General features: G+C 52.4%; 1 protein-coding gene across 3 annotated transcripts; it reads right to left on the minus strand.

The window, feature by feature from the left end:
* Window positions 1–6: 6 nt before the first annotated feature.
* Window positions 7–25,391, minus strand: SETDB1 (SET domain, bifurcated 1). 3 transcript variants are annotated; one of them, XM_004689550.2, is made up of 22 exons: window positions 25,213–25,391; window positions 24,338–24,605; window positions 23,263–23,414; window positions 16,069–16,103; window positions 15,564–15,663; window positions 14,488–14,613; window positions 14,139–14,340; window positions 13,569–13,642; window positions 12,252–12,442; window positions 11,520–11,649; window positions 10,765–10,930; window positions 10,524–10,682; window positions 9,265–9,915; window positions 8,745–8,861; window positions 3,353–3,522; window positions 2,264–2,892; window positions 1,745–1,773; window positions 1,516–1,648; window positions 1,116–1,281; window positions 583–794; window positions 283–371; window positions 7–145 (listed from the first exon to the last, which is right to left on the minus strand). In XM_004689550.2, exons 2-22 carry the CDS (start codon window positions 24,592–24,594, stop codon window positions 28–30), a joined length of 3,906 nt encoding a protein of 1,301 aa, XP_004689607.1. In that variant the 5' UTR covers window positions 24,595–24,605; window positions 25,213–25,391; the 3' UTR covers window positions 7–27. The 3 variants fall into 3 exon arrangements, with proteins under 3 accessions (XP_004689607.1, XP_012585538.1, XP_012585539.1); XM_012730084.1 differs by lacking the exon at window positions 25,213–25,391 and adding an exon at window positions 24,934–24,973; XM_012730085.1 differs by lacking the exons at window positions 7–145; window positions 283–371; window positions 583–794; ... (2 more) ...; window positions 1,745–1,773; window positions 2,264–2,892 and having other exon boundaries at window positions 3,483–6,906.
* Between the last annotated feature and the right edge of the window lie 1,843 nt (window positions 25,392–27,234).

The following is a 27,234-nucleotide window of genomic DNA, read 5'->3' on the forward strand; positions in this document are numbered from 1 at the left end:
AGAGGACGGCGGCGGCAGCGGCTCGGCCTAGAGCAGTCGCCCGCGGCACTCGATGGCGCCGCAGCAGCACAGCAGCTCCTTGCCCTCCACGCTGCCCACCTCGTAGTTGTAGTCCCACGTGAGCTCCGTGCCGGCCCGGATCCTCCTGGGGGAAGAGGGTCGTGGCGAGGCTGGCAGCGCCCAGGCTCCCGGGGCCCAGCACACGCCGGTGGGGCCGGCCACAGAGGGGCCCCCCCCGCTGCCGCTGCTACCCAGCCGCGCCCGCGCCCGACGCCCTCTTACTTGCTGGCGAAGAAGGCCACCCAGGGGAAGCGAAGGTCGTGGGTGTCCACGAAGACATTCTGGACGAACAGGTTGGGGCTGCAACTGTGCTGCAGGTGGAAGGCCAAGACTGGGTGAGGAGCAGGGAAACAGAATCCGGCTTTGCGGGGTGAGGGCGGGGAGGAAAACAAGGCCATTCGATCCTCCCCGCGCAGGCAGGCCTGAGAAGGCCACCTCTGGGCCCCCGTGGGACCGAAGGAACAGAAAGGCAGCAGGCCCTGGGGAGGACGGGCACCCCCCGAGGAGGGAGAGGGCTCTCACGTTGAGGTAGCGGCCCAGGTTGCCTTCGAGCTTGGCGTCGATGATGTAGCAAGACTCCTCGCCGTCATAGAACTGGCGCGTGTTCTTCCGCACGGGCGCGCTCTCCCCCTTTTCCACGGACGCCATGTTGGTAGACTTGATGGCGATTCCGTGGGTGGACTTGAGCGCAAAGCCGCGGGTTGATTTCACCGCCACCTGGCGCTTTGTTGGACCTGGGCAGAAGGGAGGAACGGGTCAGGGCCTGTCCCCCCCTGGACTCTGCCCCCAGCTTTCATCCCAGCAGGGTAGCGAGGGGCCCCGGCCAGCTGGGATTCGGTCGGATTCCCTGGGTTGCTGCTTTTTCAAACGGGAGTAGTTTGGGCTCAGAGGAAGGACTGAGAGCAAAAGAAAGGGATCTGGGAAGAGAGGACGGCCAGTCGGCGCATCCGGGAGATGCTCTGGTTCTGGGGCCAGGTTTCCCCCCTTCTCGAGCTTCCTCTTCCCCAACTTTCCTCCCGCTCCTTCCTAGTACCCATGAAGGCCTTCCAGACTACCAGACATGTTCTTCTTGTCCTCAGAATCATCCCCTTCCGAGCCCGAGGAGATGGTCTGGATGTCATCGCTGTCGGCCGCGGCGGCTGAGGTCTGACCGGCAGCGGGCTTGCGGCTGGCCCCGCTCTCCCCCTCGCTCTCTGTGCTGCTGGACAGTGTCAGGACGTCCTGGGGAGGCAGAAGGCCAGGGGAAGTGTGTAAGCGGAGAGGGCCTTCGTGTCCCTCTCACCCGTCGGGCGGGAAGGGGCCGAGACTGCAGCAGCAGATGAGGCGTGGCTGCAGGCAGGTGGGGCAGGCGAGACCACGCAGCAAGACGTATAGCGACAGATGGGCGAGGCGCAACCTTCTCACTCAGACTCGCATGAACAGAAAGCCGGCGAGCGGCTCGGGGTGGCCACGTACGTCAGGGCTGGCGTGAGCGGAGGCCAGCAGTCTTCGGCTCTGGTGCATGCTGGTCTTACTGGGTGGGCGGCGGAGTCCTTCAGCCTTCGCCGGGGAAGGATTGTAACCATAATTGCGGGAGCTTTCAGGAACTCTGAGGGAGGAAGGGTGGGGGGGTCAGGAGATGGTTTCTCAGGCTCCTTCTGAAGGCCTGTGGGGAGGCGGACTTAGGCAAACGGCAGACACTTACAGTGACAGCTTGCTTCGGTCATCTGGGTCCTGGAAAAAAAGCGAAGATTAAATGTCTCCAGAGCCCTGGGTGACACATGGGCAGCTTTCATCGCCAGTGACCACCAAGGACACGAGTCGGCGAGAGGTGCCTGGGTGGGTTGAGGAGTTACTCTACACCCTGAAGCAACAACACTCATCAGCAGACCCCGAAGGGGCTGGTGCTGCTGTGAGGACGCGGCTGCCGAGTTCGTGGACAGCCACGGGCAGAACCTCACAGGACAAGGAGCGCTAATGAGGTCATTTCAACACTTTTAAAACTATTTTTTAAGTCAATGCCTGGTTTCTCTCACCAAATGATGTAGAAAACACAAAGCAATCCTCAATTTAACAAAAGTCACCCAAAACCTCTCACGGCTGGAGTACCTGACAGACCTCCCCCCACAAGCAGGCTCTCCCAGCAATGTGGTTCTCTACACACGGGGGTGGGGGTGGGACGTGACGCCTGCCACCGCCGCGCTTCACAGAAGCCACTGCTCACCTCCTTCTTGGCTGGCCTGACGTCAGCCTCGTCCTTGACGCCCAGGCCCGAGGCCGGAGCCTTGTCGGCCTCCCCGCGGCTGCCCCCGGCGCGGCCCTCCCCGCCCTCGCTGGTCTTGAAGGAAGAGCGGCTGTCGGAGTCGGCGAAGGCCCCCTCGCTGACCCTGTTGCAGCTCAGCCACGAGGCCACCTTGTTCTTGGGCGTCTCTTCGGAGGAAGGCGGGTTGCAGCCGCCTCCAGGGGCTGACGGCGGGACGGGCGTGTGCGGGGGCCCGAGGTCCGGGGCGCGGGAGTCCTTGGCGGCCGGCTCCGCCAGCCCGTTCTCCTTCTGGCCCCGCGTCTGCCGCCGGGTGGCGTAGCTGCGCCACACCGAGCTGGTGCTGAAGTCCTCGTCCTTGCAGAAGTTGTCGTCGGAGCTGTCCTCGTTGGACTCCTCGGGGTCCTCCGTGCCGCTGTTGCCGTCTTCCTGGTCCTTCAGGTCTACGCCGCTACTGTCAGAGGAACAGGGGGCGTCGCTCTCGTAGCCTTCCTTGAAGTTCTCCACGCTCTCGATGTGGTCCAGGTTGGCGAAGTACTCGTCGCCCATCTCCAGGCCTTCCTTGTCTGCGAAGTCGTCTGTCAGGATTTTGCCTGGGAATGGAAATTAAATGCCTTCCAGAGCTATGAAGAGTTTTTTGGAGAGTAAGGGTCATTTTCTCAACACCCACCGGCCAGCGGAGCTGAAACGCCTCCATTACGTGCGCCCTGGGCTACTCAGCTCCTCCTCAGTGCCCTGAAGTGCTGAACCCTGGCCCTTCTCTCCTTTTACTGTTTCCCAGGAGAACTGTCAGCCACGCAAGACCCCTCTGCCCTGACACGGGAGAAAAGGGCCCGGGGGCACCGCGCTGTCCTCTCCCCTCTGGAGCATCGCACGCCCAGCCGCACCCCGCCCCTCCTTCCTGCCCCTGTGAGGCACTGCGGCCCGGACCTCCCTCACCCCGTTATTTACAGGGCGTGCCGGCTGCCCGCCTCGAGGTCAGGCGGCAAGCACCGCAGTCCCTGGTCAGCGGCCCCTCGTGGGAGCGGGCGCGGCCCTCCTGTCATCACTGACCTGCGTAGATACAGACGAAGGAGCCCTTGGCAATGTCGTCCAGGCAGCGGATGCCCCAGCCCTTGTTCTGAGTCTTGAAGAGCTGGAGCCGGACCTGCAGCCCGTGCTGCACCAGTCGGTTGGTGCACATGCTGGGGTCACACTTGCAGCGCTTGTTACACTCGTACACGCTGGAGGGTCAGAGCACAGTTAGTCACGGCCGCACGTGTCCACTCAGCGCACAGAACAGCAGCGACTCCCGGGTACCGCCCGTGGGGGAGCGAGCTACGTGTGAAGATTCACTCACCTGTCTTATGCTTTGATTTGTTGGGGAATCAAACTGCCCAAGGAAGTAACTCAGAGGCGGAAGAGTAATTTATAGAGGTGTCTACCCTACCGTTACTGACAGTAAATACTGGAACACCTAACACCTAGAGAGAAGCCAAGCAAGCTAAGAGGGAAACAGGCTAGAGTCACTAACGCAGGCACACAGGCCAGCTAAGCTGAGGAAACAGGCGCAAATGTGAAAACGCTGCGAGAAAAGCTGGAGCCCATATGCCCAAAGGGAGCAGAGACCGAGGGAAAGGGCGCTGAAGCTCATGGTATTCTTTCCGGGTAAAACCGGCCTTCACTCTTCTCTTTGGAGGCTACAGAAACAAAGGTTCTTGCAGAAATGGAAACTAGATGGCCAGTCTCCACTGGCAGCAATGAGGGGCAGAGGCGGGCAGCGTGGTGTCCTGGCTCACGTGGGGCCACCAGGAGAACCAACTGACAAGTGGCTGATGTTGCTCAAGGGGTGTGCAAAGAACAGGGGTCCCTGAAGACCCACCTACCCCTTCTAGAATGTTCGATGAGGTGCCTTTCCAGACTCTGAGCAGGCGCTCAGGCGTTGAGGATTCTGTGCTGTGGCTGCCTCAAGCGTCTCCTCCTGAAGGGACACTGAAAGCCCAGGCGGGCAGGGCAGCTGCTGGAAGAAGCCCCAGGACGCGTGGCAGGGCTCGCGCTCGGGGTCTAGTCCCTGGGAGTGCTCAGATTCGGTGTTTTCACACAAATACGCAGACACAAACACCCGAGGGGCTTGGGGGAAAAGGTGGAGGAGATATGGCAAGGTGCCAGCCCCGGAGAGGCCTGCTCCGACAGCCTGAACTCCCTGACCCCTTGGGCTTCTTGGTTCTCGTTGGTCTTCTCTCCTGGGTCTTCTTGTTTCTCATCTTCTGTTCTGACTCCCTAGGCTTTTTTCTGAAGTTGGAATGGCTTGTGGCTGTGCTTGCCCGCTCACCAGTCAGGAAACTCCTCACAGGCCACGTGGGTCAGAGGAAATAGCCTGAGACGCGTTCCGGGGCCCCTGCGCCCTCTGGGTGACCCCTCAGCAGTCGCTGCATCGGGACGCAGCAGCGTGGGGCGGTCTCGGGCTCGCAGTCAGTGCATGGCTTCTCCAGGTACTCGTTAGTGCCCTGGCTAGTAGCACTGGGGGGACCGATGAGACGGAAACCAGGTGCAAGCACTCACAACAGCGTGCGTTAGCTCCCCGGGGCCGTGTCCCGGGCCATGGCTGTTCCCACGCCCAGCGCCCAGAGATAATACAGATGGTGCCGCCGCCTCCCAGCACCAGCCCGGGCAGGCTGGGCTCTTCACCAGCCCCACACTGGCATGCTCTTCAACCTCAGACTGAAGCAAGCTAGCCGGCCCCAGGGAGGCGTCAGCCATGGTGCACGTGAGGACATCAGGCTGGAGGGCTGTCATCCCGTGGACACCACTGCCTTGGAAAAGGCCACTCATGAATGTGACAGTCAACAGCACAACGCAGACCTTCAGCCACCCCAGCAGCCCGCAGGCCCCCAGGTTCCTGGGGTGTACTCGCAGGAGGGGACGTGGCCATGGCCCAGCCTGGGGCCGAGGAGGCCTCCCCCGGCTGCCGCCGCGGTAACGGCACATCAAGACACAGTGTCCTCTGGGGACACTGAGCAGTTCCAGGCTGGCCAGGACGCTATCAGCGATGTGAAGAAGCCAAAAGCCTTGGACGTGTGGCACGGGAGGCCCGTGCCAGTGGCGGCCATGTCTGCCTGCTGCTTGGTAAGTTCCCCGTGCTTACCTCAGAGCCGCTGGGAGATAACGGACAACCCAAGCAGGCCAGCCAGTCCTGGACAGTCCTCCCCATGGGATGGCGGGTGCGGGCAGTGCGGGGGCATTTCACGTGGCCACTACTTGGGCATCTCAGTGCTGGCTTCGTGCGGGTGACAGACCTGCTCAGCTCTACAGCGACCGCACTGACGGCAGAAGCAAACTGAGCCAGGCGGCAGGGCGGCTTTGCTGGGCGGCGCTGGCCTAACAGTTGTGCCCAACGCCGTGGGGGGGATCAGTCCGGGCGCTGCGCTCGCCTCGATTTTCGTATTTTTTAAATCAGAGCGTTCAGCAAATTCCATGCTGTGCCACGCACCGGGGACGCAGCGAACGGGCCCTCCTACTCTCCAGGAGCTGGCGTGTGTCCAGCTTGAGAATTTAACACCTATTTTGCAAATACGCGATTACAGTTGGTCAGCGATCCAGCAAATGTGAGCACTGAAGGAAAGTAACAGTTCTGCCAAGAATCGAATCTTTCCAGGGGTCCCTGTCGCGGGTTCTCGCTGCTTTCTCCGTGCTGGGGTGCCACGTGTTTCTTGGGGTGTGAACGTAAGGGACGCATTCTGCAGGGGAGAGGGCAGCGGTGCACTGCGCGGCCGATGACATCAGTCACTTCCCTCTGCACAAAGCTAAGAGCACCTCTGATCTGCGGAACACACACACTTTGGTTGTGCATTACGTGAATACCTAGCACGGTACGTGTTCTCATTCCAGCCTCACGGAAAAGCCATCTGCAAAAAAGCCACCAAAGCACGGCTCACCCGGAGGAGAGCGCGGCGCAGCTCTCGGTGAACCCGCACGCTGAGCGGCCGCGGGGCCGCGGCGCAGGCGAATCACGACCCTGCAGCCCCGCAGATGCGCCTGGGCGGCCCGCGCTCATCACGCAACAGAGCTGCTGCGCGCGGCTGTGCAGGCGCCGGGAAGTCAGCTCTTGGAGATCCACGGCGAGACAGACGAGGCTGCCGCCCCTAAGGAGCTCACGGTCAGGGGAGAAGGCGCAACACAACCAGCCAGTGAGTGAGTGAAAGCCGTCAGCGTCTGAGGACGCCGACAGGGCAGTCACGGAGGACTCAGGGTGGAGCTGGCCGAGTTTCAGAGTGACCAGGAAGGGCCTCTACGGAGGCAAACCGAACCTGAGGAGTCTGGTTCAAGAAGACAGCCGCGCCGGGGACAGCTGAAGGCCCGGAGCAGTGGTCAGCCGGGGCGGTGCGGACGGAGCTGAAGAACCTCAGTGCCAAGCAGCTGTGGAGGGAGCTGGGCGGGGCGGGCAGCAGTGTCCTCTGACCAGTGCTAACACAGGAAAACCCCAAGCTCAGGAGGGAATCGTTCGAGCGCGTGAAGCAGGCCAACACATACTATTTGTGGTGCTTGGAAAATACTCTCGTGAAGCATTCCCTCCGCAGACAGTTCTGAGAGACGTCCACGTAGCTACCACTCAGGTACCAAAACTAACGCTGTGAAGATTCAGATCTTTGTTGTACGACGACAGAAATGAGAGCGACACAGCTTAAGCAAGCGCTGCCTTTCCTCTGCTTCAGCCCACACGCACTCAGCTCAAATCCCCTCCCCCACCGCCCCACAGTCCCAGTCTCTTCTGAAGAGCCTAAACCCCCCCCCCCAAACATCAAACCGAAACCCAGCCGGTCTCTACTGAACTTGTACCCCCGAAGCAGACGGGGACACCCGAGCGTGCTCGCTGCCGCCTCGGGATTCCCCGCGCCCCCCTCTCCCTGCACCCCTCTCTTGATGTGGTACCCTTCCTCTCTCATTTTGGATGAACATTTCCCACAACAAACTGAAAAGGGGGGTAACGGGAAATCTGGATGTATCTTATGCCTGAACTGTGGCGTTGGCCTCCCGGACACGGAGCCCACAGCTTCACGCAGGTTTAGAACTCTAGGCTGGAGACCGTTACCCCTCAATCCTGGACGGAATCCCCCACTTCCACAGAGCACCCGATGGCACTGTGAGAAGGCCAGACTATGTTTTATTGCGGTCTATTTCTCTTCTCCAGACGTTTTTAGAATTTTCTGTCTTTTCAGTGTCCATGGACATAGTGGCCACACTTGATCAGCGGCTATTTCAGTGGGGCTCTGTTTCGCCTGTGGGACGGGAGTGGCCCATCCAATGTGGCAACACAGCCGCTTCAGGCACAGGGAGTTTCTGAGTCCCCACTGGTGCTGTTCTCCTCCCCGATTTCTCCGCTCGTCATGATGTTAATTATGAGCGAGGGACTTACCAAGCCCCCAGTTCCAGACACCAACCCACCGTGTCGTCGTATCTCACTCCTGCCGTCCGCCTTGCCCTGCCCGTCCTCAACAGCCTCACGTGCAGGCCCCCACGCCTCTGCTCACGCTTTAAACGCTGTAAACCTGGAGTTCCCTCTGGCTCTTTCTCTGCCAGCAGCAGCAGTTCTCCTCTACACGAACTCAGCCAGGCTTTGCCTACCCCTCACGCCCAGCCTCCGGCTTTCTCGGTACCCGCCCGATCGCCGAGTGGGCACCTCACACTTCCTCCAGCCGGAGCAGAAGCTGAATTTCCCTCAGACCTGCACTCCTCTGGCACGCCACGCCAACGACTTCTGCTTGACTACAAGCAGGAGCTGACTTCTGCTTGACTACATTCAGGAGCTGTGCGTGATCTTGCTCCTCCACTCCCCAGTCATCAAGCACGTTCTGCAGCCCGACCTCCAAATGCCCTCAAACCCACACGCTGTCCTCTCCCCTGTACCTCCGTCCTACCACAAGCCCGGACTCCACAGCTCCCTTCTGTGTCTCTGGGATTACCTACTAACTGCTCTTCCAGATTTGACTTCTGCTGCCCCTACGGCCTGTTCTCCAGACAGAAGCCAAATGTCCTCAAAGGCAGACCTGAAGGCATTTAGCTGCCTCCTGCTCTCTCACAGCTTATCCACCATGTGTCTGAGTCTAACTTTTCACGTTCGTTAAGAGTCCTACGTCATCAGATCCCTGCCTACTCCACCTCTCCGACTACATCGCACTTGCTAGAGTAAACCAAAATCTGTAGGACATATGCATATACATTACCTAGCTGTGAAGTCAAGGTAATTTTTTAATACAAAAGAAAATTGCTAGGTATTCTATGTTTCCTTTTCAGGAAAACCCAAGGAAGAAACATATGCTGGAAACTAGTAAGACAGATTTAACTGCTAACATGCCTGGTCCAGTTCTTTAATTTTTGATTCCAATTTCTGGAATTCCGATGGCTCCCAAGAGCACAGAGGAGGAACACATGCTCTTCGGCCCGAGGTGCCCCCTCCCTGCTGACTCACCCTGTGGGCAGACACTCTTCCAGCCTCTTGTACTGGTAGCCAGAGTTCGGGTTGACCTGGCCGCCCGGTGTGCAGGCTGTCGCCTGGATCGTCAGCTGGTGGCAGGCACACTTGGACCTGCGTGAGAGAGAAGGGACGGCTAGAGCCAGAGACTTCCTTCGGGGCAGGAAGCTCTAATAAAGGGATGAGAAACGGCAGGGCCATCTGCTTCTCCTCTCGTACAATGAGAAAGGAAAACATGGGGGAAGAACATGACTGAGAATGAGGCAGAGACAGAGTGAAAGTGGCCACTGAGTGCACAGCGGAGGGAAGCAAAGGAAAAGGCCTATCAGAGAGGCACAGCAAGACACAGGCCCCGTAAGGTGGCCAGAGCAGACCTGGCCTCTCTACGCCCAGCTTTCACGGAGGTAGAGGGCAGGGCCCCAGGGGAGGGGGAGGAGGACGAAAGGCAGGCAGACGGAAGGTGGAAAGAAAGGCGACCGTAACAGTCGGATGTACAGCTAGCCGCCCGCCAACTCACTTGTCCCGGCATCCATCCTTGCAGTCACAGCCAACCAGAAACTCAGGGCCTGTGTTAATGAAAACTCCCTTGCCTGGGATTCGTTCCTTGCTATAGGCCACCTGGGGTGGGGGAGTCGTGTCAATTTCATTGACACAGGATAGGGGAACATCTTCCTTCCCACAGGTGATGTCCAAGATATAGTAAAAAGGCTTATAGGGCTGAAACTTCCGGTCCACGAGAACATAGGGATCCAAACAGAACATCTCCAGGAAAAGGAAGTCACAGCCAGTCTCAAACAGGTAGCGTTCGATCTCCTGCATTGTCCGAAGGCAGAGGCCACAAGGTGTCTTGTAGATGACGTGAAAGCCCATCTTCCGGTTAACTCGGCGCCGGGCTGTCATCCGCCGGAAGTCGTACAGTAGTGGCACCAGCAAAGGGTTTTTGCCGCGGTACTGCTCATTTCTCATTGGTCTGATCCGAGACAGACATGTGTAGCTGCAGACGTGAGGTAAGTAGAAAAGCTTTTCCATAGGGGCTCGGTAGGAGGGCTCTGATGGTGCCCTCTCCAGCATGCCGTGGAAGGCTGGGGGGGCTGGCGGGGCCGGTAGGACTGGGGGGGCCGGAGGTGCTGGGGGTGCTGTGGCTGAAGTAGTTGAGCCTACAGGTGACCTGCAAACGAGAGGCAAGATATCAGATGGGAGGCAACTGGATTTTTTATGTTACTACCCTTCCAGCTGGCCACGCCCCTTCCCGAATCTGTCAAATTGCTGTAGTCTTAAAGCTAACGATAATGCAGGAATATCAGCTCGCCCACACTCCCCGCCTTGGACAATTAAATGCCCTGGTTACTCTGCACTGACTGATGCTATCTTTTTTTAACAACGTGCTTTTTCCAAGTTAATTTTGCCTGTGAATTATGGAAAAGAATCTAGTCTTCTACTACCACTCTTTATCCTTCTACATGTCCTACAAATGCCTTCACTAAATCCCACAATTTAAAGAAAGAAGCTGCAGTATTTCTTTTCCACGATGACACCACACTCCACGGGAAGTTTTAACAAATGACGTTCTGGCAAGTTCTTACTTCTAGGTACTGGTCTCCTACTCAATTATTTCTATGTTCTGTTTTTTGGGCAAGCTTTCAAGGTCCAGTTTTTCAAGTCCAAACTCCTCACAACAATATCCACACCCACGTTCCTGGGAGCCAGGAGTCTCCCTAACATGGCCACCACCGGGTCCACCCTGCCAACCCCACAGGGCGCCTGGGGGTTCCGCACCGATATGACTGGCTGATGGCAGGTTTCCCACCAGGGGCATTTTCACTGAGCGCAGGGGACGTCGGGGAAGAGTGACCAGAGCCCACAGATCCTGGCCGGAAGGATGTGCTCTTTTTGGCTACCTGCTTCCGTGACTGGGCAAGCTGGCTTTCCAAGCTCCTAGGAGATTAAAGATCCGATAGTAAGGGATAAAGAAACACAACACAGAAAGAAACTGGTGAAAGGAAGAAACGGCACTCACTCACTGTCACCTGCCTGGGGTGACAGAGGAGGGGCAGGGGGTGTAGGCTGGGCGGCGGGGGCAGGCGGCGCTGTGGGCTGTGGGGGCTCCACTGGCTTGTACTGGGTCCCAGTACTTGTCAGATCCTGGGTATACTGGACCACAGGCCCTTTGCTCCTCACAGCGCCTACAGGAAAGAGGAAATCGAGCAGTTAAGATGCCAGCTGTATCACTTACATTCACGTGACCCTCAGTGTGTATCGCTATGTATTGGGAAAGAGAATGAAGCATTTCGAGTCAGCACTAAGACCAACCACCGCCATTATTCACACCAGGAAGTGCGAATACGGGTACACGCGGGCTTTGATTTTAACTCAGACTTTTAACTTTCTTGCCTCAGATGACTAATTATACTATACTTGGCGCAATTTTACAAAAATGGATACCTCGATCAGCTTAGCCAGCCAAGAACATCATCAGCCGGAAACTGCTAGAAACATAGAAACAAAAACAGGCGGCTTTTGAAAAAAGTGACGGGCTAACACAAAGCTGGTGGCCTCATGAGGACGAAGAGGTGGCCGCTCCGATCATTCCCACACCCTGAGCCCGCGCGTTCAGACTTTTGTGTGACTGTGTAAGAGCGTTCACGTGTGGAGTCAGCGCCTCTGCCAGCTCAGGGCCTGCGTCCTGTTGCCCAAAGTCCTGGCAGCAAAGGACAGCTGCTGCAGCTGGCGCCGTGCTGGTGGGGCGCGTCCCCGGTGCCTTCCGGGGCATACCCATATTGGGGCGCGTCCTGAGCTGTCCCCCTTGCTTCTTCTCCAGTGCAGAGGCTGAAGAGGTCTTCATGCTGAACATGGGCTCCAGCCGGGTAGAGCCTCGATAGATCCACTCACACCTCTTGTCGTCCTGGGGGAAGACGGGGGTGGGGACAGACGGGTCACAGGCCTTCACGCATCTCCTTGGGGTTGTCGCTCTGAATTCCCTACCTAGCCAAGGAGCTTGCGTACCTGGCCCGTAACCGGAGCCAGGGACATAAAGGAGGAAAACACGCACTGTTTAAGGATTCCCTGGACAGACCGACACGTACAAGAATACAAGACGTGGGGCGAGGATCACGAGGTCTCAGGAGCAAAGGGCTGAGGTAGCTCAGGGCAGAAACCATTCTGCCCAAAGCATGAGACGGGAGAAAAGGGCTGCAGAGAAGCTCCCACGGCACGACGGAGCCGTGGAACGCCGCCAAGGCCTCCGGTGCCTGGTCCCTCTTCTGTCCCATCAAAGCCCTGACCTGGACAAACACGTGCAGCGTGAACATATCCTAGAGAAGAACCAACCGTGCGGATTCAGGCCACAGTTGAGTTCAGGGGTTTTATTTTTAACATTCACTATAAAAAAAGGGAAAGCCTGATGCAGAACACTCAGGGAAGTGGGAGAAGAAAGAGTAACAGTCTGGGCAGCCACAGCTGCCCTCCCCCGCCTCTCGCGCCACCGCCCACCCGAGGGTCCCGTACCAGGAAGAGGATCCTGACGAGGCTGCCGTCCACCTCCTCGACGCGGGACTTCCACCACGTGCCTTCCCACTCGGTCTTGATGAGCTGGCCGCTCTTGAGCAGCACCATGGGCCGGTTGGGGTAGGCCGTGATGTACTCCTCTATGAAATCTCGGCAGGAGATGTCCTCGATGTCCTCCCACGTCTTTTTCACTGTCCCAAGGAAGAAGGAGGGCTGAGGGGGGCAGGCCGGGTACGTCGTACAGGGACACAGGTGCTTTCCACGTTGGAAGAGAAAAAGCAAACTACAAGTGATAAGCTTAAGGGACGCAGAGCCAAGACACCTGACGGTGCTGGCCCTGTGGGCAACGCACACACAGCACGGAAATCCCGGGCCAGCAATGCCCCAGTAAAGGGGAGCCACTCACTGCATAAAGCAGACGTTTCTCCTTGGAAAAATTCAAGTGGAAATTCTTGCTAACTTGATGCGAACTTAGAAGCAAATAAGGAAAGTAGCAACAACAGTGGTTTTGAATTTACCCTCTCTTCTCAGTGTCCGTTAGGCCTTGGGGTCCTGAATACCTTTATCACTGTTACGAACAAACTACATCAGCAGAGCCTGCAGTTGAGAATAGCTGTTTCTCGGGCCCTCCATGCTGGCACCACAGGTTAAAAAGCGGCACTATGGAGCTGTCCGCAGCCACTGCAGCCTGAGTCTGGTGCCCGGCCAGGGAGTGACCCATATGGCCAGGCAGACCTCTCTTGTCCCCCCACTGCCCCTGCAGCAGTGTTATATTTCAGTGGATCTGCCTGTTCTGCTCCCCACTCTGTCTCTGGGGAGTGCTCTCAAATCCCACACCTTTGGCCTGTACCCCAGTTCTTCATGGGTAAATAAATCTTAAAAAAAAAAAAAAAATAGCGGCTGCTCTAGGAGTCTGTCCTGAAGCCCAAGCTGCAGAGAGGCCACGGTGAGCTTTACCCACAGGCTTCTTCTGCAGCAGGCACTGTGCAGACCACGGACACAGACCAGTGCGGCATGAAATGCGGGTCCAGGACAAGCATGGGCGAAAGGCAGGTCCACACCACTTAGGAATGATGCAGAACACAGACACGGTACAGCTGCCTGGCGCCAGTCAGGATCTTCTAGTCTTCACTCTGACTACAAAGACTCAGCATTTGGATTCGGGAGGAAAAAAAAAAATGTGATCTAAAATATATTAGTCTAACGTATGCACCTTAGAACTGGAACAAGATTAGGACTTTTCAATGGACCACTGTAAGAGGAAAAATAAGGCAGAGGAGGAAGAGAAGACCTGATGAAGAAAGGAGGGACACTCACGTGGCCGGCAGATGGGGTACAGCTCAGACTGTGTGACGTAGGACGCGTAACCATCATCGAAGAAGATGAGAAACCTGCAAGGAAGGGGTGCACAGAACCGGCAGTCAGGCGCCACTGCCCACGGACCTACGGCGTGACGCAGCTGCCGGCCCGTGGGTGCAGCACCCGGCCGGGGTGCTCCTGGGGCTCACTTCTTGCTATCCTTTCTGCTGCCCGAGGGCTGAGAGTTCTCCCCTCACCTAACCAACATTCCCCGCTTTCCCAAAAGCCACTTACTCTTGTTCCACCACAAGATTCCTATTTTGCTAAAAGCCATTTAATTTTAGCTTCAATTCTTCTTTCCATATGTACTTTTTACTCCTCACCAATAATCAACCCTGATGATTTTCCCCCTACATTGCCCCTTAATTAAAAAAAAAAGGGTGCATGTGAGGAAAAATCACCCACTTGACTACCGTGGCAAAGAAAGAAGGGGCTTCTGGCCCCCAGGGATGGGGAACACAGAGGCCCGACTGGCCCAACCGGCAGGCGCTGTACCCCTCTCCACGCCCTTCACAGGCCCGCCGGTACCTGAGCTTGTTTTTGACGTTTGGGGTCTCGGCGACGATGCCGGCGTAGAGCCACACCTGACTGCCGTCTTTGTACTTGGCCACCACGCGACTGCCCACGTACAGCCTGTCGGCGGGAGGGTGGTAGTCATAGGCGATGTGGTTCCCCGACAGCAGGCTCTTTCCTTTGTTGTCGAACTTCACCTTGTACTTCTTTCCCGGCCCTGAGCGAAGGAAGGACACGCAGAAAGCCTGTCGGCTTCGATGTCAATGCTGGCCGTTAGAGCCCGCAGGAGCGCGGCCCTGGGCAAACTCAGCCGCGGGGCCCTGCAGGCTGCCATCCCTTAGTTCTCCATGTAGCCTGAACATACCAACCGTCTGTATGGCAACGAGGGTGCCTTTGTGCCACGTCTTGGTCCTCTTCTTGCCCAGAATGCGCATGCTAACTATCAGGTCGCCATCCTTGCTCAGTTCTCCAGACATCTGACTCAAGGTTCCTAAAGATGGGAGACAAACTTGGTCTAAAGAGATGTGGCGTAGACTGGGTGGAGAAAGAAAGAATAAAGGACGCAGCAGGTCGCCAGGGAAAGGGGGTGACTTCTGTTGTTCTCTTGGTCTTGGCACAGATGCCAGGAGACAGCTGACTCAATTGTTTATTGTAGGAGGAAGATTTGAATAGCTGAAGTTTACATGTAATCCAATTATATCTCACTTTAACCAAATGATTCCAGGTCTTTTTTTTTTTTTTTAAAGGTTTATTTATTTAAACTTAATACAAGAACTGGGGCGCAAGCCAGAAGTGTGGGAGGTGGGAGGATTTCCCAGACTCAGAGCAGGGAGAAGAACAGGTGGATCCACTGAAATCCGTTGTTAAGGGGAGCAGTGGGGAGACAGGAGAGGTTTGCTGAGTCCTGTAGGTCACTCCCTGGCTGAGAACTGAACTCCTGCTGCAGTGGCTGCGGACAGCTTCACAGTGCTGCGCCTTAACCCCTGGGGCCACCAGGGAGGCCCTTAGTTCATTATTAACATTATCTACTACATGGTAAATTCTAAATAGTATTTGTAAAACACTTGTAGAGCATCCATTAATAGCACAATTCTACAAACAAAGCCTCCCTCAGGCCTTTTTATGAGTCTAAATTACTCTGTTCTTCCTGATTTCCAACTGGAGAAAGTATTCATGAGTTTGGAACAAAAAAGTAAAAAGATATTTGTACTAGTGTAACTGGGCTACTGAGGACAGGAGCCTATCATCACAACGAGCAGACAAAAAGACTCAAGCAGACAACAAAGAAAACAAAATCATAAAGCTTGCACATGTACAGCCAGTGGTGCTGAAATACTCCGTCAGCAGCGGAGAAAGGCTGCTGAGACGCCGAGCCAGTCAGTGACCGAGAAAGCTCTGTGGGAATCCGCCTCCTCCCGCCCCTGGCACTTCCTACCCAACCTTTATGCAGGTCCTGGGAGCTGCTTTTCTTGTTGACCGCATCCATGAACTTCTGGACATCCTGGGCGGACTTTCTTAAGGCGGCCATAGCTTCACGGAGCTGTTGTACAGAGGAGGAGGGGAACAGTTCTAAGACAGGAGCATGGGTTAGAAATAACTTAAGAGTAAGAAAAACATCTGGCCTTAAAAATCAAGATGGAATGAACAATGCTGGAAAGCTTACGGTTATGCTTTATGAGGCAAAACAACCCTTTTTTTACAAATCTGGTTCAGAAATTAGCCTTAGGGGGCTTTTCTTGATTAGCAACAGGAGCTGATTGGTGCGAAGGCCCACGCTCACACAGCCTTCAGCACAGCAGCTAAGCGGCCTCTCAGGGCCTGCAGTCTAGAGGGCTGGTGACAGGAGAGGACGACATATCGGTGGCTGAGCCCACTGGTCAGGCCAACGGCTTCTGCCATTTTCATGTTGCTACCTGTCGCCACTCCCTTGCCCAGGCCAGCTCACCTTCTGGTCTTTCGGTGTTCTACTCCCAGCATCACCTAGGAATGAGAAAAACGCTAATTGAGTTCAAAAGACTCTCCATGTAGGTATTTCTAAGATCTCAAGGCCCATGTTACCTAAAAGCACTAACACAAGCATTTGAAAACTAGACCTAAGATACACATACACATGTAAAAGCACCAAAAGGCTCTAGAAAGATACGCAGCAGCCAGGGGCAACACGTATCTGGAGGGTGGGCTGGCAGTCTTAACGGATTTGGGATTTCCATCGTGTGCCTGTGCTTTATGATGATAATTTACTTATAGATGGAGTGATCAAGAATTGAGATGTAATCAATGAATTAAGTAGCAATGTTATTCCTGAGAAGGGCTGTCCAACAGACCTTGCTGAGATAGCAGGAAAATTCTGAGTCTACCTATCTGTTGACATTTGGCTATTTAAGCACATGAAATGCGATGAGTATACCTGCTGAGTTTTAAATTTCATTAAATATAAAAAAACTCAGATATAATTTACAAACCATAAAATTTACCTTTCAAAATATTTAGTTTAATAATTTTTGTACATTTACAAGGTCATACAACCACCACCACCAGAACATTTTCATCACTCCTCCAAATAAGAAACCTCATTAATGGATATGGAATTTCTTTTTGGGAGCTGAAAAGACCCATCAGCTCCCCATTCCGCCCCCCCCCCCAGCCTTGGTCACCACTGACTGTTTCTGTCTACTTGCCTGTTCTGATCATCTCGTGTAACTGGAGTCATGCCGCATGTGGCTCACCATAGAAGCCATGTTTATCAGTGTACCTCAATATTCCTGGGGGCTCAATAAGACCCCATTATATGGCTTTATCACATTTTATCAGCTCATTCATCAGCTGATGCAAATTTGGATTATTTTCACTTTTTGTCTACTGGGAATAATGCTGGTAAGAACCTTGGCATACAGCCCTTATGGGGTACATGTTCAAGTTTCCCATGAGTTCAAGGCAGGAGTGGGGCTGATGGGCTATACGGTAATGGTGTGTGATCTTTTGAGAAACTAAGGGACCTGCCAAAAGCGCTGTGCCATTCTACATTCCCACAAACTCTTCAGAGTTCCAATTTCTCCTCATCCTTATCAACACTTGCTGTTCACAGCCATCTGAATACTAAAAGTGGCCATCTAAGTATCTTCTTTAAAGAAACAGCTATTCAAATCCTTTGCCTATTTTTTTAATTGGGTTGTTTTTTGATTTGTGAGTTACAAGGGCTTTTTACATATTCTGGAAAACAATGAACACTTAACATTTCCATAATTTTAACAAGTACACAATGACTACTGAATTGGAGAATGCTAATTTAGAGATTTTCAACATACCTCTACAAATGGAAGGCAACGTTAGTGATCGTTTTATAATAAATCTTTCTGTTGTACACCTTAAACTTAGATAATGTTCTATATCAATTATATCCCAATAAAACTGAGTTAAGAAAGAGGCAAAAAAGAGAAAAGTTATGTGTCTTAAAATAACAAAATGGGGCCTTCCTGGTGGCCTAGGGGTTGAGCCTCACACTCCGCCACCACGGCCTGAGCCTGCCCCCACCAGGCAGGGACCCACACAGTGTGATGCGGCTGACTCTCCTGTCTCCCTGCTGCTCCTCTCAGCAGTGGATTTCAGTGAATCTGCCTGTTCTGCTCCCCACTTGATCTCTACCTCTCACCCCCTGTAGTATCTTGGGCCTATACCACAGTTCTACGCAAAAATAAATAAAGTTAGAAAGAAAAAAAAAGCTTAAATTATAACAAATACAAATGTGATTAATAATCTTTAATAACATAAAGCAAAGTTAGTGAAATATTAAGGAACTGAAATTGATCATTTTTTCTTACCACAAAGGATTGAATTGGAAATCAATTACAAGAGGAAAATTTGCAAATGTGTGAAATTAACACGCTACTGAGAAACCAATGGATTAATAAAAATAAAAAAAACTGCTTGAGAAATATGAAAATGGAAAATGTTTACTAAAACTTATGGAATGATACAGCAAAAGGAGTTTTAAGAAGGACTTTCATAGTAGTAAAAGTCTATCTAAAGAAAAAAAAGCCTGATTTTATACTTCAAGAAACTAGAAAAAGAATAAAATCCAAGGTTAAGAGATGGGAAGAAATACAAGGATCAGAGCAAAAACCGATGACGTGGAAACTAAAAACACAACACAAAAGATCTATGAAAGAAAAAACTAGTTCTCTGAAAATATAAAAACAATTGATAAATCTTTTTTTAGCTGCACTCGAGAGAAAAAGAGTGCAAATAAATAAAACCAGAAACGAAAGAGCCACTGAATCTATATTACAGAAATACAAAGGATCATCTTGATTGCAAGGAACAATTTTGCATCACCAAATCTGACTACGTAGAAGAAATAAATTCTTAGAAATATACAGGTTACAAACATTGAATCGTGAAGAAATAGAAAATCTTGAAGGTGGATTACTAGAAACAAGACTGAGTTAAAATGTCTAGAACTAAGTTGGCTTCACTGGTGAATTCTACCAAACATTTAAAGAATAATTAACAAATCCTTCTCAAACTTCCAAAACAGAAGAGGAGAAAATGTTTCCAAACTTGTTTTATGAGGGCATCAATACCTTGATACCAAAGCCAATTTTCTTAAGAAAATTACAGGCCAATATTTCTGATGAACACACATGCGAAATCCTCAACAAAATACCAGCAAGCTGAATTCAACAACACATTAGAAGGATCCCACACAGGGCCCTCCCTGATGGTGCAGTGGGTTAAAGCACAGCACTATGAAGCTGTTAGAAGCCACTGCAGCATGAGTTCAATTCCCAGCCAGGGAGCTGACCCACAGGGTGTGGCAGGCCTCTCCTGACCCGCCTGCTGCTCCCCTCAGCAGTATGTTGTAATGGATCTGCCTGTTCTGCTCCCCGCTCTGTCTCTGGTGAACCCTCTCACTCAGCACCTCTGGCCTGTACCCAGTCCTTGTAAGCATAAATAAATCTTAAAAAACAAAAACAAAAACTCATACAACGACTAAGTGGGGATGCAAGGATAGTGCAATCTATGTAAATCAACAAATGTAATATATCACATTAAAAAGGATAAAAAAACCGCTGTCTCAATAAATGTAAAGAAGTATTACATAAACTTCCGCCATGTACTGAGTTAAAAGCTCTTAGCAAGCAGGCACAGAGGGAATGTGCCACCTCATAATAAAGGCAGTATCAGACAAGTACACAGCTGAACATTTTCTTGGTTCTAATTACTCTTGTATGTTAGAGAAAAGTTTACAGCCAAGATTTAGGAAATGACAGGAGGCTCTTTTATTTGCAATGTTGTATCAATAAAAAAAAGTATTTAAAATTTTTTTTACATGTCTCTCAGCTCCACGTGTCTCCTCTAAGTCATGTTGACTTTCTGTTCAGGTGACACTTGGCTACCCGACCAGGCACTGCCACCGAAACCACCCGCAGGTGCCGTCAGAAGCCGCTGTCCAGCCTGCCGCGTCATCCTTAGCCTTCGACCACTCCCTCCCCACTCTGCAAGCTTCAGTTCTGCAAGAGCTTTCAGAGTCACTGTTAAAGCTTGTCTCCATGTGCCTCTTACTTCAGTCATTCCACATATCAGTTACACCATCTGGTATTTCTCTTTTTCTTTGTGGCTTATTTCACTCAACACAATCCCAGTTTCATCTGCATTGCTGCAAATAGCATGCGTTTACTTATTTATTTTTTGATTGCTGAGTAATAATCCATGTGTATATATACCACACCTTAGCCTACCCATCTGTTTTGGGGCAGGTGGTTTCTAGAATTTGGTTATAGTAAACAGTGCTATAATAAACACGGGAGTGCACATTTCTTTTCAACTTAGTGTTTCTGAATTTCTGGGATAGATGCCTGTGAGTGGAATTACTGGGTTGTGAGAAGATCCAGTTTTTAATGCTTGGCCTCGGGTTGGACTAGTCTGCATTCCCACCAAAGCGTAGGAGGGTCCCCTTTTTCCAGGAGGGGGGTCCCCTTTTTCCACATACTTGCCAGCACTTGTTTTTCTGGTCTTTTCCATACAGACTATTCTCCCAGGTGAGGGATGGTATTTCATTCTGGTCTTGCTTTCCCTGAGTGATGATAAGTGATGATGAACAGTTTTCCATGTGCCTGCACAGACTGGTATCTCCTTTGGGAACTGTCTGTTTAGTTATTCTGCCAAATTTCTGACTGGATTGTTGTCTTTCTGTTGAGTTATATGATTAGGTTCCTTGCAGAGCTTTGGTACCAGTCCCTTGTCAGATGTATGGTGTATAGGTATTTTCTCCCATTTTTTAAGGCGTCTTTATATTTTATTTTAGTGACAGTTTTGCTGAGCAGAAGCTTTTTAGTTTGATACAGCCCCAGTTGTTTATGTTCTCTTTTGTTTTCCTTGCTGTTGGGGAAGGGAGGGGGAGTGGAGAGGGAGAAGCTAAAGCCCCTTTCGCATGAGTTCGATCCCCGCCTGCCCAGGAGATGACCCACAGGGCATGGCAGACCTCTTCTGACCCGCCCGCTGCTCCCCTCAGCAGTGGACTTCATCAGTCAGATCTGTTCTGCTCCCCACTCTGTCTCTGGTGAGTCCTCTCACTGCCCCTGCACCTCAAGCCTGTACCCCAGTTCTGTATGCACAAATAAATAAATCTTACAAAAAAAAAAAAAAAGGCAATGGTTCCTAAGTTGATCTTTAGGGTCAATATATTTTCTATTAGGCCCTCCCTGGTGGCGCAGCGGGTTAAAGCACAGCACTGAGAATCTGAAGCCGCTTCCGCATGAGTTCGATTCCCGCCTGCCGCCTGCCCCGGAGGAGACCACATGGCGAGCCAGACCTCTCCTGGCCCGCCCGCTGCTTCCCTCAGCAGTGTACTTCGTAGATCTGCCTGTTCTGCTCCCCACTCTGTCTCTGGTGAAGCCTCTCACTGCCCCTGAGCCTCTGGACTGTACCCCAGTTCTGTATACACAAATAAATCTTTGAAAAAAAAAAAAAGCCTAGCAGTTCATGGGTGTCGCATAGTAACATAAATTTGAAGAAGTGCGAGCATATATCCCTAAAACACATATAGTAATGTAAACCAACATTAACAGTAAAAAATTTAAGGGCCCTCCCTGCTGGCGCAATGGGTTAAAGTGCCGCACTATGAAGAGAGCCACAGCCACTGCAACATGAGTTCGATCCCGGCCAGGGAACTAACCTACATGATGAAGCAGACCTCTCCTGATCCACCTGCTGCTCCCCTCAGCCGAATACTTCAGTCCATCTGCCTGTTCTGCTCCCCACTCTGTCTCTGGTGAACCTTTGCCCCCACCACGTTTGGCCTGTACCCCAGTTCTTGTATGCAAAAATAAATTTTAAAAATAAATAAACAATTTTAAAACAAACCCATTAAAAATATTTAAAAATCTTATGGGGTTATAAACATTTTTTCATAGAAATTAACAAGTTGACCCTAAAGCTTACTCGGAATATATGTGAGATACAAATAAATTTGAAGGACTATTATTTAGTGATTTTAATAGTTACTATAAAGCTATAGTAGTTTAGTGGGTAATGTTGGCATACTGACATTTACATCAATATGACAGACCAGAATCCCAATACAGACCCTCATATAAATAGTAAGCTGATTTCTGACAAACAGCGGTGGAACAACTAGATAGCCATGAACAAAGAAACAAACCGCCTTCAACCCTTGCCTTAGGAATTTTTACTCTTGGGCCCTCCCTGGTGATGCAATGGGTTAAAGCACAGCATATAAAGCTACCGCAGCCACTGCAGCGCCCCAGGGCACAGCAGACCTCTCCTGACCCACCCACAGTTCTCCTCAACAGTGTATTTCAGTCCATCTGTCAGTCATCTGTCCTGCTCCCCACTCTGAATGATGAATACCATTATGAAAATCAGAAGACCACATACAGAAAATGTTCATATATCTGATAAATTGTACCTAGAGTCAGCAACAAAGACAACCCAATTTAAAAAAAAGCAAAAGAGAGCCCTTCCTGGTGGCCCACATGGCATGGTAGACCTCTCTTGTCTCCCCGCTGCTCCCCTCAGCTGTGTATTTAAGTCGCTCTGCCTGTTCTGCTCCTCACTGTCTCTGGAGAATCCTCTCACCCCCTGCACCTCTGGCCTGCACCTCAATCTGCATGCATGCATAAATAAAAATCTTTAAAAAAAGAAAAGGCAAAAGATCTGAATAGGTGTTTTCCCAAAGAATATACTTAAGTGGCTAATAAGCATGTGCCAAGATGCTTAATGTCCAGAGGGAAATGCAAACCAGTGACAATGTGATCCCACTACACACCCACTAATATGACTAGGACAAATGGCTGAGCATACCGGCTACAGGCGAGGTACACGGAAACCGGGCTCTTCGAGCCCTTATGTGGCTAGTGGAGTGTAAAACGGTAGAGCCATTCTGGAAAACAGTATGGCAGTTTCTTAAAAACTCACAGTAAGACCTATGCAATTCCTTTCCAGGGTGGAATATCCAAGAAGAGACATGAAACTTGACACCCACACACAGGCTTACATGCAAATGTTCACAGCAGGGTAATCCGTAACAGCCCAAAGTAGAAACCACTCAAACCCAAATGTTCAACAATGGAATATTATTCAGCAAAAAGGAACTACTGAAACATGCAACAACCTGGATAAATTCTCAACGAGACTGACAGAAGTCAGACACTAAAGATCACGAACGATTCTACGTATGTGAAATTTCTAAAATGGCAAAATAACAGCAAGAAGCGGGGAGTGGCTACCGCGGAGCCGGGCTGCACCCATGGCGATTGCACAAGCTGATGACATCCAGGCCAGCCTCCAGAAAGTGAACTTTATATCAAATACAAAACTGGGTAAGCAGACAAAGACAACCTACTGCTGTCAGGCACTTTCGCACAGGTGTTACTGCCACCCGTAAAGGAAAGCCAGGAAATCCAGGATGGCGCTCACACAGACTGGGAAAGGAAGGGGCTTTCCAGGACGCCTCTGGTACGAACCACATTCTAAGTGTTTCTGTAACAGCCAAGTTCCACAATTTGAAGTATGGAGTCAGTGATGACGGTTTCTCCCGGCTTCCTGGGTCTTCCATCTGCTAATCTTCTAGTGTCTCAGTTTCAATGCTGCCTTGCCTGTTCCTAGTCTCATCTCTTACCTGAATCAATACTGAGGACATCGTCATCTTCATCAGGAATCTCAATTATTTCTGTAGGCCGGGAAGCTTCATCTTCAGAGCTACTGTCACGGTACTGTAGTCCGAGTTTGGAGTAGAAGTCCTTCACCAAAGACTCACAATTAGTCACTGCCCTAATATTGGAACACATGTAGAAAAGGTCAAAGCCAGCAGAGGGAGAAGGTATTTAAGTATACACTGAACTGAAACAGGGCATATTCCCAGGTCTATTTAGATAAAATCTAGCATGCTTTTTGCATAGAATATTGTTTAATTACTGATTTACACAATAGTTCCCCCCAAATCCAAAATAAGCCTAAAGTAAAGTACTTTCACCCCTACTTCATTATTTACCCTGCTATCTGAAAATGTGTTCAAATAGCAGTGACACCAGGGCACAATTAACAAATCTCCCGGGGGCAGGGGAGGGTGCTAGCAGGCGGAGGGCTGTAGGAACTTTTTTTTCAAGATTTATTTATTTACGCATACAGCACTGGGGTCAGAGGTGCAGGGGTGGTGAGGATTTCCCAGAGACGGAGTGGGGAGCAGAACAGGCGGACTGACCAAGTACACTGCTGAGGGGAGACAGGAGAGGTCTGCCGGCCAGGGCTGGGGATCGAACTCTCACTTGTGTGGCCGCAGCCAGCTTGCAGGGCTGCGCTAATTTAAAAAGTTGCACCACCAGGGAGGGCCTTGTAGGAAACTTTCACTTGTCAGTTGCACTAATTTAAAAAGTTGCACCCCAGGGAGGGCCTTGTAGGAACCTTTCACTCGTCAGTTACAGAAGTTAGTAACCCTTTATAATCTTCACTCCCTAGGGGATCTTACTGGGAAAGAAAGCCAGTGTTCTGCAGCGCAGAGGGAAGGAGACCGCACTCCAGACCTATGGATCGTGTATCAGCCTGACAGAAAAATATTCTGAGTGGGTGGCTGTGGGGTCGGATTTTGAGCAGAGCCAAGTCCTACACATCTGTACCTTGTCAAGTATAAAGCTCAGCGCATGTCCCCAATATCATACTCTGCGCGGAGGGACCGCCTCAGTACCCGGATGGCTCACCTGGACGCATCGTCGAAGAGCTGGTCAACGTGGGCCACCTCGGACTCCTTCTGTATCACCCATGTCTCCAACTCTGCTAGCTGCTTCTTGCGCTGCTGGACACAGTCCATCTTCTCCAGTTCTTCATCGATGAACTGCCGGAGCTCCTCCATGGAGATACCCAGCTCCTCCACGACAGCTTGCTGAAGCTCGGCGATCTCCTCGGACTCCACGGCAGCCGCAGCATCCAAACCGATACACCCCGGGAGGGAGGACATGCTGCCGCCCTCTGCGGGGCAGAGCACACAGACGTCACCGGGGCTCCGGATCAAACTCCTCCGCACCCCGCCACTAGCGCCACGGGGCTCCTGAGCAAACTCCGCACCCCGCCACCGTGCCCACAGTGAACCGGTCGCGTCGGCTCCCGAGCCCGAGATCTGGTGAGCGCCTACACTTTCGGGAGTTCGCGGCACGAGAGCGTGGGCCACGCGGCAGCGCCGGCCCCTGGAGAGGGTCCCCGGGGCCCAGCGCGCGCCCGCCGGGCTGACACGCCTGCGCCCCCCACCTCGTCAGTCTAGTTCTCCGCGCCCCTCCCCTGGCTCCAGGTGTACGCTCACCTGCAAGGCCGGACACTGAAGGGCACGGAAGCTGCGCAGAGCGGCGCCCCCCGCACCTCCTGCCCGCGGCCGCGCGCGGCGCCGGGCCAAGGCTGAAGCCACCCGCGGGACGGCGCGCGGCCGCGGCCAGCGCCCACCCCGCCGCTCATTTTCGGGGTGCGTCCACCCCCTCGCAGCCAAGCTCAACCCCGCCCCCGCTCGCGGCCCGCGAAGACTCCTCGCCCACCCGGGCCCGACGCCTCCCACAACAAAACATCCCGGAAAGCCGGACCCGAATACCTCAGTCCACAGCCAGCTCCCGCCTCCCGCTTCCGGCCACAACAGCGCCGAGCCACCGGCAGCCCCCAGAGTCACTCCGCGCGGGGTCGGCTCCGAGGGGGAGAACGAAACCCGAGGGGAAAGGGAGCGGGGGAGGGAAGGAGCGTGAGGGAGGGGAGGGGAAGACGCCCGGAAGCACACCTCAGGTGCCGTTCCGGTCCCCCACGACGGTAGCCCGCCGGGGTCAAATCCAAAGCCCACAGCGCCCCTCAGAGGCGAAGCAGGGAAACGCGGGCGACGACGCATGCGCACGGCCGTCCACCGCGCACGTGAGAGCGAGCGCTGGCGGGGGGGCGGGGCCTGGGCGTCCGGAAGCCCCGCCCCCGCGGTGCCTGCTCTTAGGCCTGCGCGAAGGCTCAGTCTACACACCTCTTGAGTGCAGATGGTTTTCTGCCTTTCACCTGAGGGTGTTTTATTACATACATTGTGCACATTTTGACAGTTAAGGACATCAAAGTGCAGCCTCTCTGCTCTTGCCACTTACCCTCGCCTCCCCGCTTCTTCGGAGGTAAAACAGCATAGTTTTCTAGGCTTGTATGCACAAGGTCATGCCTGAGTTTTCTGGTTTTGTTTTTTTTTAAGATTTATTTATTTATTCGTACAGAACTGGGGTACAGGCCAGAGATGCGGAAGGCGAGAGGCTTCACCAGAGACAGAGTGGGGAGCAGAACAGGCTGATGGACGAAGTTCACTGCTGAGGGGAGGAGCTGCTGTGCCATGTGGGTCACCTCCGGGGCCTGGGATTGAACTCGTGCTGAAGCGGCTGCGGCCGGCTTCCAGTGCTGCGTCCTTACCCGTTATGCCACCAGGGAGGGCCTTTTTTTGTTCTTTTAATACGTGGGCCTACCATTGCCATTGAGTTACTAAAAGGGGTGAAACTCATCTTTTGACAGGTGCATACTACTCCACCGTATGACTAAACCGTGTAGGCATAACGAGTTTTATTGCACTTTGCAGATACTGCATTTGGTAGAGATTGAAGATTGCTGGCAACCTTGTGTTGGCAAGTCTATTTTAGACATTTTCCCACAACTTGGGCTCACTTCAGGTCTCTGCACATTTTTTAGCAGTAGTTTTAAATCATGGTATGTACATTGTTGCTGTTTGAGGCATAATGCGTGCTGTCACTCAGTAGACTGTGTGTGGACATAACTTTTGCACACACTGAGAAAGCAAGCAAGCCATGACTTGCTTTATTGCTAGCTTTGTATTATTGACATGACCTTGAATTGAACTCACAGCATCTCTGAGGTGTACCTGTACTTAGACATGTGGGTTGCTTTCAATTTTTAGCCAACAAAGCAACAAGAAACAGCACCCTCTTGAAGTGGTACTATTTTTGTGTGTGTGTGTGTGTGTGTGTGTGTGTGTGTGGAAGAAATTCTCCCAAACAGAATCTAAATTTTTTAAATATTTACTTTTTTACTTTAATAGTTTTCTGTCAAATTTCTTTTCAACAACATTTTTACTCCCACTAGCAAGTATCTGAACTGTTGGCCCAGTGTCTGCAGAACTGGATGTTAACTCCCTAATGAAAAAAAAATGGTATGTGTTAAATAGTATCTACCAGGATAATCCAGTGGATGCTTTGTGAAGAAACAATGCCGAAAATTTAAAAGAAAATACTCCGGCTCTCTTGCTCACGCTGCGTAATCCTCCCTAGGAGGATGAGGGACAGCAGAGCCCTTGCTCCGGAAGGGGCAAACGGGGCTCTTGGCCTCCAGGGCCAGTTAAAGCGACTCAGGACCCTTCACCGGCAGCTCCCTGCTTGGAAACCGCCCTGGCCTGCCCCCCGCGAGGGGCAGAAGTACAGTCCTGTCTGGGAAAGGAGGCAGAACAGGGTGTCTTTGATGAATCAGCAGTATTGACTCCCTCCTACCTCATTGCTCTGAGTCGTTTCCCTGTCTTTAAGCTCTAGCCCCATGAAAGGCCCTCCCTGGTGGCGCAAGGGGTTCAGCGCAACACCCTGAAGCTGTCCCCAGC

Source organism: Condylura cristata, unplaced genomic scaffold (genome assembly GCF_000260355.1).
Source record: "Condylura cristata isolate star-nosed mole 26May11 unplaced genomic scaffold, ConCri1.0 scaffold00026, whole genome shotgun sequence".
NCBI lineage: Eukaryota > Metazoa > Chordata > Mammalia > Eulipotyphla > Talpidae > Condylura > Condylura cristata.

Excerpts from the sequence above, each read along its gene's own strand:
- SETDB1 (XM_004689550.2), bottom strand. The coding sequence starts at position 24,594 with ATGTCCTCCCTCCCGGGGTGTATCGGTTTGGATGCTGCGGCTGCCGTG. Across the intron at positions 2,893-3,352 it reads CTTCGTCTGTATCTACGCAG|GCAAAATCCTGACAGACGAC; the intron begins GTCAGTGATGAC and ends TTCCATTCCCAG. Across the intron at positions 1,774-2,263 it reads TCAGGCCAGCCAAGAAGGAG|GACCCAGATGACCGAAGCAA; the intron begins GTGAGCAGTGGC and ends CTTTTTTTCCAG.